The sequence below is a fragment of the Octopus bimaculoides genome, chromosome 9, assembly GCF_001194135.2.
Source record: "Octopus bimaculoides isolate UCB-OBI-ISO-001 chromosome 9, ASM119413v2, whole genome shotgun sequence".
NCBI classification, from domain to species: domain Eukaryota; kingdom Metazoa; phylum Mollusca; class Cephalopoda; order Octopoda; family Octopodidae; genus Octopus; species Octopus bimaculoides.
Genome location: NC_068989.1, coordinates 58,027,205 through 58,038,075, shown reverse-complemented (window position 1 = coordinate 58,038,075; position 10,871 = coordinate 58,027,205). Strand labels below are relative to the sequence as shown.

The following is a 10,871-nucleotide window of genomic DNA, read 5'->3' as shown; positions in this document are numbered from 1 at the left end:
AAGAGTACTCAAATACCAGAGGTAGAGTAATATGCTGTATTTAAAAGCAGCAGAAACATAACAAAAAACTGTTACTCGGATTATTACTTGTTATATCTCTGCTGTGTGTATATATATATATATATATATATATACTTAATTTTAAAGCCTTGTACATATTTTATCAGCCTCTCTCGTCGAAACGCTTAATTACGGGGACGTAAACAAACCAGCACTGGTTGTCATGCGCTGGTGTGGGACAAACACAAGCACACACACACATATAGTTACATACATACATACATACATACATACATACATACATACATACATACATTTGTACGTGCTGCGTACATACGTATACATGCAACAGTGGCAATGGTTATTCGGTAGCTATAGTAGTGGGGTGTATGCCCTGGCAGGTCCAACAAAGTTACAATGGTACCAGGCAACTGTCTCTACAAAGGACTGCCTAACGGAAGCAAGCACGTAGTCTATTCGCTAGAGTTCGGAAGCTTGCTAAACTGAAGAGGTAATAAATAGCCTACTCGACTAGTCAGCGGAGTGGCTTCATCTTAAATGCTAAAAAATACAAGGAAGTGAGCCTCAGTATCCTGCAGGTCAAATGGACCATTCCATGGCGGCTGAGCGAAATCAAAGCAGCCAGGGACTGCTAAGAATTTCTGGTAACCATGGGCCGCCAAGGAATCGCACAAGAACCCTTGCCATATGTACCTACAACTGCAGGTCTTTGGCAGGGAGAACCAGAATGATCCATCTAATGGAAGAGAAAAAAGGAAATCAAATGCGATGTGCTAGGGATCTGCGAAACACGTCAAAAGAAAGAAAGAAATGTGAGATGGACAGATGGAAATGTCATGAGAGCGGGAGGAGAGGAAGGCACGAGAGTATAGGGTTCATCGTAAGCAAAGAATGGGTTTCGGAAATTATTTCTTGTCAATTGCCGTCATCACGCATCGGAGTGCTAAACATTCATCTCTCAAGAAATGCCACCCTGAAGATCATCCAAACCTACGCTCTGACAATCACGATTGAAGTCGACGAAATAAAAGAATTCTACCAAGAGCTAGAGAGCGTGCTAGCTCACAAATCCACTTACACTGTGGTGATGGGAGATTTCAAAGCGAAGATTGGAAAAGGACAGCAAAGAAAGAAATATGCTGCTAAGTTTGGATCAGGAAAGAGAAACAAAAGAGGAGAACGTTTGGTTACCATGGCAGAAACAAGAAGGCTTTACATTGGGAACAGCCTATACAGGAAGCAACCTGGAAGGAGATGGACCTGTATAGCCTCAAAACGTCTAACACATCAGCCAGTTTAATTTCGTTATCATCACTCCCTCCATCTTATGGATATTACCTGTACCGGTGCAACGGGTGCCTTATGTCAGATGTCGAAATGATCGTAGAGCAACGTGGAATGAAGTGCTTTTCTCAAGAACACGACGCAACGCCCGTCCTGGGAATTGAACCCAGGATCCCGCAATCATGAGTGCAACACCTTAACCACTAAGCCATGCACGGACGTCACAAATCGGCGACCCGTTCCAGCTTCTTGAAACTACAAAACAATTATAATGGGTGAAGGTGATACTCCACAGGTATCACAAGCCTTCAATTCCATTATATATTATGTATATATATATATATATATATATATATATATATATATATATATAAGCAATGTTAATTCTCTAAATGAATATATATATATATAAATACATACATGGGTCCTTCAAAGAAACATGTGTCTCATGATTTAAAAAGAATGGCAGTAATTTTTGTGGCCAGAATGAGAAGTCACGCACTGAGTACTGTTGAACAACATACATGACGCCATTTCGGTAACTGTGAGACTGTAGAACGCACGACATCGTGCTCCTGTAAATGACTGACTACTTTTAACTTTTATTTTTATTTATTTCTCAATTTATTTAAAGTGTCTTAGTTACTCACACATGGTATTTTCGCTTGTGGGCCGTCATAGAAAAGTGTCTACTTGCAATACGATATAGTTGTGGTTCGAAAACTGAGGATTAACCAGTTCGGCATTTAAAGTAAAAGAAACCATCAGGTATGTGAACTGATTGAACATCGTCGAATATTGAGGTCATCGGATAGGCGATAGGAAAACCTGTCTTCGTCGTTCTTCAACTGAGCATGACACCCTACAACGCATTTCAGATCACATCGTGTGAAAGGTATTGTGAAAAGGATCAACGGTCCCTCCTAAGCTATAGACTCATAAAGCCGGTTTCTCAGACTCTGTGGCGTATATACTCCTGCCCTGGACGGGATGCTAGTACTCGCAGGATTACTCTTTTGCCTGCTGAGTGGAGTGGAGTTACATGAAACGAAGTGTTTTACTCAAGAACAACGCATCACCCGGTCCAGCAATCGAAACCACAATCTTACGATCATGAGTGTAACACCCTAACCGCTAAGTCACATGACATAAATTGTGATACTTAAAGGATTATAATTTGCTCAACAAATATATGAAGGGAACTGAGAATTCGGGACAACGTTTGCAGACGACATGATTCTTTCTATGAGCGATGAAGCATTTATTTCCATCCGTCTGTTCGCGTTAATAAGCAAGACTTTCGATAAACAACCCACGACTACTATACCACCGTCCTATCACTGTGAAGGTGTAACAGTGCCGTACTGTGTGACAAATATAGATGCGACAAGCCTATATTTCTTTGAAGCGGGCAGACATGCAGTAACTGTGAATGCTACTTATTATGCGTTCATGTTGTATAACTTCCTTTTCTCAGAATTGAACAGACGTGGTACTAATACATGACGCATATCCATGGTTTCAATAAGTTGGACTGACCGTCCATACATAAAGAACTTCCTTCCATAGATGCTTGCCGACTATATCATGACACAATGCGGGGTCAAATGGGTCCCGCTCGGTCATCTTTCGCTTTCTATATCCCTTGAGGAGAAACTACCAGGATGCTGGCCAAGATATCGCGTGCATTAGATGAACCGAAAGCGGCTATTCATTAGGTGAAGGTGCGTACCCTAGTGATTAAGTTGTTGCATTTATGATCGTGGTTTCGATTCCCAGACCGAGCGGTGTATTGTGTTCTTGTGAAAAACACTTCATTTTGCGTTGCGCCAGTCCACTCAGCTGTAAATTAGCAATCCTGCGACAGTTCAGGTGGGATGGAATGTTGGGAACTCGGTCATATCTATCTATCTATCTATCTATCTATCTATCTATCTATCTATCTTGAGTAAACACGTGAAATTTTTGAAGTCAAGTTTCCCGGAAATTATTCAGACAAAGAGAACGATACAAGTGCTATGGGGTCAGTGCAAACGCCCCAAAACAAAACCCTACAGTTCGAACGCCGGTACTTATTCAGGCCAAAGGATTACTCGAAGACCAAAGAAGCTAACACGTAAACTGACGAGGCATTCTCAAATAAGCAGGAGGTCATGCCAACAAATGTTGAAAAGTTTGAAGCTGAAGCCATATCATATCACATGTCTACAGCAATAAAAAAGATGATAAGAGCAACCGAGTAAATTACTGCACATGACTTCTGAATAACATTGCTAAAGTGGGCTACTCCCATTCCAGTACATAATAAATGATGAGATATGATCTCTCTGGCCATGTAAATTCACAAAACACGTGGAACTGGGTGGTGGAGGATCCACACTTTATCCACAATAAAAAAGAAATCGGTGTTAGGTGTGCTGTTTCCGAGACAAGCATCATTGGACCAATATTTTTTTTATAATACTATCAACATGGAGGTCAGCATGCACATTTTGGACCAGTTTTATACTCAACTCACTGAATATGAAAGACAAGTGTACTTCTTCAAGCAGGACAGGGCAACTTGCCACACTTCCCTGGAGTTTCTGCAGTGAGTCCATAGGAACTGCTCTGAGAAACGCACAGTTAGCAATAATTTGTGGCCACCATGTTCTCCTGATCTTTCAGCATGTGATTATTATGTCAAGGGACACTTGAAGAGCACGGAGTACGAATAAAATCCGCAGTAAAGTCGACTTCGGCGGAATTTTGAACTCAGTATATAAAGACGGGCGAAATGTCGCTAAGCATTTTGGCCGGTGTGTTAACGATTCTTGTCAGCTCGCCGCCTTATTGCGGTATATATATCTAATCTTCAAGTTGTCCATTAAGCATTTACCTAATTAAATACCGTTGATTTGGTACAATTCATCGTTGTTAATTACCTTCCGGTCGATCGTGATTGAAAAAGCCTTCCTGTTATGACTAATTATTATCAAAAGTCTTCGTTATAACTACCTCGACGTTTATTTGAACAGTGAATCTTTGATTATATGCTTTTCTCGAGTTTTTTAAGACAGTAGGGTGCAATTTGAAAGATATTCGGTTTCTATTTCTAGCAGGTCAAGCTATTAGACATACACAACAATAACATTGTAAAACTGACCAATGGCGACTTACAGACTTGAAGAGGCGAGTTGAATTCCTCCATGAGAAAATACGCCCTGCTTTAGAGTGGTTACCTCTCTAGTGAGGTGGAGATTTGTTTCTCATCTGTTTAACGTTGCAGAAATTTAAACACAATCATACCTATAAAAGCAGTGTCTTCTATCTGAGTATTCGTTGTAAAAATAGATTAGATTAATTAGCTTAGGTGTAAGCAAAAATATTCAAACTTAGAGAGATTAATTCGGACTGTTCACATTCGAAGAATGTTTTAAGTTTTAAGGATTACATGTTGATTTTAACGTTAAACTTTATGAAATACGTTAATGAATTAGATTCGCATTTTATATACAGCATTTTCTTTAAAATAACACCTTCTTCTTCAATATGTAGTCGTAGTGTCTGAAATTTGTCGTTCGGTGCAGTCTACTTTCTCTTTGTGACGCAAACGATGTATGTATGTATGTATGTATGTATGTATGTATGTATGTATGTATGTATGTATGTATGCGTGTGCGCGCGCGCGTATAGGTAGGTAGATACTACGCATGCATGTACATATGTAAGTACGAACGTACGTATGTATTTCTTTGGGATTTATTTTTAAGGCTTTTTCCTTTACAGAACTGAAGCTGGTCACTAACAAAGTAGCAAAGCTGTTATGTTTAAGTAAAGACTACTCTTAGGATTTGTGGTTACCTGGATTGATTGATGTATGCTTATATGTGTGCATGTTATGCGTATGTGTGTGCATGTGGATGAACTTCCAGTTTGTAAGTGTGCATGTCACGACAGAACACAAGTGATCATTTCATTACTGCTTGTGTGAATGTGCATTTACATGCATTCCATATGTATATATGATTATGTACCCATGTTCACCCAGGAACCTTTTGAGGTTCCTGAAATGTTTAACAAATTTTCACTGTTCCGCAAATCGATAATATCTGAAGAATGCAAATCAGTTTCTCGTGAGAATTTTGTGACCATTCATAGCTGCTTCTTTGGTAGAGTTTATGATTGTCAACAAAAAAGGTGTGGTTCAAATTAATCTTTCTTTCATTTGCAGTTCCTATCATGTAAGCCTTTTGTGTTCCTCGTAAAAAGGGCTGGCAAAAGGTTCACTGCTGGGACGAAAGGAATTACAGACAAGGCGTCACCACGAAATATTCCTGTTGATAGCCTAATTATGTCGGGGATAATGGTAGTAGCTTCAGTTCTTATCAATAGTTATCATACATAGCTAGTGTTTGTGTGTGTGTGTGTGTGTGTGAGAGAGAGAGAGAGAGAGAGAAAGAGAGAGAAACTGCGCGCACATGTGTGTGTGAGAGGGAGATTGTGTGGGTGCGCATGTCTGAGAAAGAGATTGTGTGTGTGTGTGCGTGTGTGTGTGTGTGTGTGTGTGTGTGTCTATGCATTTGTTTGTGTTTCAATTAGCGGTTTGGCAAGAGAGATCGACAGAATAAGTAGCAAACTTCATCATCATCATCATCGTCGCCGTCGTTGTCGTCGTCGTCGTCATCACTATCATTATCATTTACCGTCAGTATTCCATGCTGGCATGGGTTGGTATGGCTTCTACGGTAGGATGCCCTTCCTAACACCAACCGTTTTTACAGAGTGTACTTGATGCTTTAATCACGTCACCAGCACTAGTGAAGTCGACAGGTAGGTTGCAAGAAAAAAGACCTATTGACTAAAAAAAAATCGATTTCATAAAGATATTAATATACTTCTTTTGTTGATGTTGTGAATCTTTGATCAAAAGGAATTCAGTCCTTTTTTTTTCTTTTTAGGTAGGGAGTGTAAAGTAGAAAGAGAAATTTGACTGCTATTTCTAGCATGTCGAAAGACCAAGTACAAGCCCATTCAATATGTTTTATGAATTGTTTTTGTAATACCCCAGACCTATATGGTCAGTGGAGGCGATTGAAGCAAACAAACATAGCGTAGCTACACAGCTTCCACCCAATTGTCCTTCCTTGAAGAAATCTTAATGTAAAATATCTACTTGGCACCAAGTACTTTCTTGTCTGCAAAAGGAAAACAAAAAACAAAAAAAAACAACATATTTACAGATATGTATGTGTGTGAGTGTATGTATGTATGTATGTATGTATGTATGTATATGTGTGTATCTCTCCCTATCTATCAATCTACGCACACACACACACACACACACACACATATACACTTTATAATATATATATATATATATATACAATATCTATGTATGTATACACACAAACACAAACACACACAAATATACATATACATATATGTATAAATACAAACATGCATGCATACACATGTATGTATGTATCTTTGTATGTATACCCATATGCATATATAATGGAACAACAGCTGCTCTAGTCTTGAAAAGGAGTATTTTGGGATGGTTACATTAGGTGAAAGTGTGTTTTGTGGAAGTAATTTAATGTTAAGAACAAGGAAACAAAGAGTAAGAAGTTAAGAACCTATTTAAAATAAAGACCTTTACGTCTGGCCGTTTTCCAGGTGATTGGATTTAGATGTTTGGGTTTGCACGTACATACACACCTGCCTTCCTGCTTACCCACTTATATATACATCATAATAATGATGTATAAAAATACATCATAATACAAACAAACAAGCATACGTACATACATACATATGTGTGTGCGTGTGTGTGTGTGTGTGTGTAGCAGCATCAGCACCGAGCAGCCATTAGGAATAAACGAACTCTCGTTTGTTAAAATGGTTTGAGTTTGTGACATATTTTAACTTAAAAAGGCAAATTCACTCTCTTATGATAAAAGGTGTAAAAAAAAAAGACCAAACCCGCCCAGTACTTTCGCCTTTTGGATTCCCAGACGCAGGTTTCTAGCGCTTTAGCCTTCCTCAATGGGAAATAGCAAAGAGAGATAATCCTGGGCAAATTCAGAGCCGTAGCTTTAACTAAAATACAGTCAACATTAGTGACAGTTGCGCTAATGGACAGCTTGGTCAGAAGCTATATTTATTAACTAACCGAAAATTCGTTTATTCCTAATCACTACACCAAGCAATGATTAGGAATTAACGAACTTTAGGTAGCCATGCTTATCCTCGCCTTTAGTTAAGGCCTAGGCTTTCACTTAATCTTGACTGTTTTTAGTTAAAGCTACGGCTTTGAATATACCCCGGGCTATCTCTTTTCGGTATTTCCCACTGAAGTAGGCTAAAAAACTAGAAACGCGCATCTGGGAATCTGATAAGAAAAAGCAATGGGTAGATATGCTTTTATACCTCTTACCGTAAGAGAGAATTTTTTTCTTTTCGGTAACTGCAGTGGATTTGCCTTAGATGTTAAAATGTCACAAGTGTATTTAACTAACTTTGTGCTTTTGTGTGTGTGTGTGTGTGTGTAACAAATGCACACACAGATTGCAGACTGCACGCGTCAATATGTGTTTTTGCAAGTGTGCATGCATGTGTAAAAACAAACTGTGTATGTATGTGTGTATATGTATGTAGGCTTACATATGTATATATAACGGAAATGGATTGTTTTATTGATATCTAAAATCCCAAGAAATCCGTAAATATCCGTAGTTTTGTGTGTGTGTGTGCATGTATTTACACATACACACATACATATATACATACATACACATACATACACACATACACACACACACATATATATACATATGTGTACATACATACATATATACATACATACATACATAGATACATCCGTATGTGTATCTATAGTTATATACAAGTTAGTAGTTTAAGATGTGGATTCAGAGAATCATGCGGCTATCACAGAAAGCTCCGCGTACAGATTCGGCGAACAATCCCCATAGTAAACCATTACAAAGAAGTGTAATGTAGAGTGTTCATGTAACCGATAATCCAAAAGATCCGATCGAGGAAGTAAATTTATGAGGAACATATATAAGCACAAAGTCAGAAGGTATGAGAGGTGAATATATATTTATTTATCACGGCCGTTTCGCAACCTACTTCATATAATATTAATTTCAGTATAGAAGAAATTAATATGTATGTTCAGCGTTATGCAATACAATCAGATCACTGGAAATATCATCATTAATTGTTGGTGTAACCATAATTTTCTGGTAATCTAATGAGCTAGCTTTCTTTATTTGCATTGATATGTGAATATACAGCTGAATTGTGTAATGATGAGCATCATATTAATGCAAACATGTATACATAATTTCTTTCTTACTGAAATTAATACTGAATAGAGAAGGTAGCGAAATGGCCGTAACTTTATGGAAGTCACGTGATTAAAAAAATATACATTTACTTCTCACACCTCATGACTTTATACTGTTATGTGTGTGTGTGTGTGTGTGTGTGTGTGTGTGTGTGTGTGTGTGTGTGTGTGTGTGTGTGTGTGTGTAATCATTTTGCATTTGTTTTCCATGCTGGCATGGGTTGGATGGTTTATCAGGAACTGGCAAGCCAGAAGACGGCACCAAGCTTCACTGGCTGTTTTGGCATGGTTTTTACAGCTAGATGCGCTTCCTAACACCAACCACCTTACAGAGTGGACAGTGCTTTATATGTGGTACCAGCACTGGCGGAGTCGCTAAATAACTCGCAAGACAAAGATCCTTTGAGAAGCGGGGCATTGGAGGGGTGGTGAGAGGTTAACGTTTGACAGAGGGAAAGAAACAGGTGTCTTGCTGTAGAGGAGATACATGGTTACCCCGTGAGAGGGAGAAAACAAGAGAAAGAGAGAAAGAGATCAAGAATGAGAGGGTACATATATGTGAGTGTGTCTATGTATACACACATACACACACACACATATACGTAAACCGTTAATCCTGACACATTTTTTCTCTTGCCGCTTTTTCTTTCTTTCTCCCTTTTATTTCTTCTCGTCCTTTTCTGCCGAAGAGTGTAAGCTCGAAACGTCAAAGACTTTTCTGTTCTTCCTGAGCGTCAAACTAATACACACCTTTGTTGTTCCCTCACATGCCTTCGTCTTTTATTTTCAGAAAAATTTGAACTGTGTGTGTGTGTGTTATATTATATATATATATATATAAACAGAGAGAGTGGAGGTGCGAAAGAGGGAAGCCGACGAGAGAGGAATTTTAAATGTAAATTAATGTTCAAATTTCCATAGAAGTAGTTAGTTTGCGGCGTCAGTCACGTTTACTATTCGGGAATTGTTATGAAATTACTACAACATCGTTGGAACATTTTGTCTTTGGACATTGATAACATGAAAATAGACTTGTAACAGTTCCAAAATGAAAACGCACCAGATGTTTCGACACGATAAGATACATAACTCAGCTGTGTCGTCATTGAAAATAGGTTGGGAAATACTGCGTTAAACATATCTGTATTGTTTGTATGAACTATCTTAACGTTGGAAGACAGCGGTATGTGGTAGCATTATATAATATATCATCATCATCATCATCATCATCATCATCATTATTATTATTATTATTATTATTATTATTATTATTATTATTATTATTATTATTTTCAACAACACTACCACTTCCAAAAATAAGTATTTTCGTTCTTTTGTTTTTAGCTAAGAACACCGTGAGAGACGGAGTGTGTTTATAAAGTACAAGATCTCCACAGTCACCTTTCTACACAAACATGAATTCACGCATCTATTTTGGACAGGGTAACAACATCAAATGCTGTCTGCACTCACTTTGTCTGCTGTTTACTTCGATTATAGCCGTAACGCATGCACGTGTTTGTCGGGTAAGTTTCTTTCGTTTTTTTTTTCTCTTTAAACCGCTTTCTCACCCTACGTCCGTCCGTCTGTTTGTCAGTCTGTCTATCAGTTGCTCAAGCTCCATAAACTTTTTATAGCTAGCGGCAACAACAATCTGAGGTAACAAGTAGTGGGTTGCGCATTCTAACAAACAAAAATAAATAAAAAATAAGAGAGAGAGAGCGAGAAACTGTAAATTAGTTTCGTAAATTAGGATGTGTTTGAGGACCGTGAATGGAGGTACAAAATGGTGAAACTGTATGGCATATTATCAGCAAATGTACGCCACTAGCCCAGAAGGAATATAAGAGACGCCACGGCGATATAGCAAGGTTTGTCCATTGGACACTTTGCAACAAGTATGGACATGACAGAGCAAAATATTGATACGACCACAAACCCGAAGGCATCATCGAAATTGATAATGCAAAGATCCTGTGGGATTTTATGATTCAGTGCGACCATGAGATAGAGAATAGGAAGCCAGATAAGGAAGAAAGAAAAGTCAATAGATATGACAGGTTAGCTTGGGAGGTTAAGTAGTTGTGGTCGATGAAAAAAGGTGGTAGTAGTACCAATAATTGTCAGAGCCATGGGAGCAGTGAGTAAAAATCTTGAGAAGTACATGGAAGAAATAAGGGCTGCAATAATGGTGGAGTACTTGCAGAAA

The 10,871-nt window shown here is 38.4% G+C and overlaps 1 protein-coding gene across 1 annotated transcript in view; it reads left to right on the top strand.

Moving 5' to 3' along the window:
* LOC106877246 (uncharacterized) overlaps nt 1-10,871 on the top strand; it is a 52,720-nt gene that overhangs the window by 10,670 nt on the left and 31,179 nt on the right. Inside the window, exon 2 of the mRNA XM_014926107.2 lies at nt 10,007-10,188. Coding sequence (XP_014781593.1) covers nt 10,078-10,188 — 111 coding nt within the window. The 5' untranslated portion in view covers nt 10,007-10,077. The remainder of the gene's footprint in view (nt 1-10,006; nt 10,189-10,871) is intronic.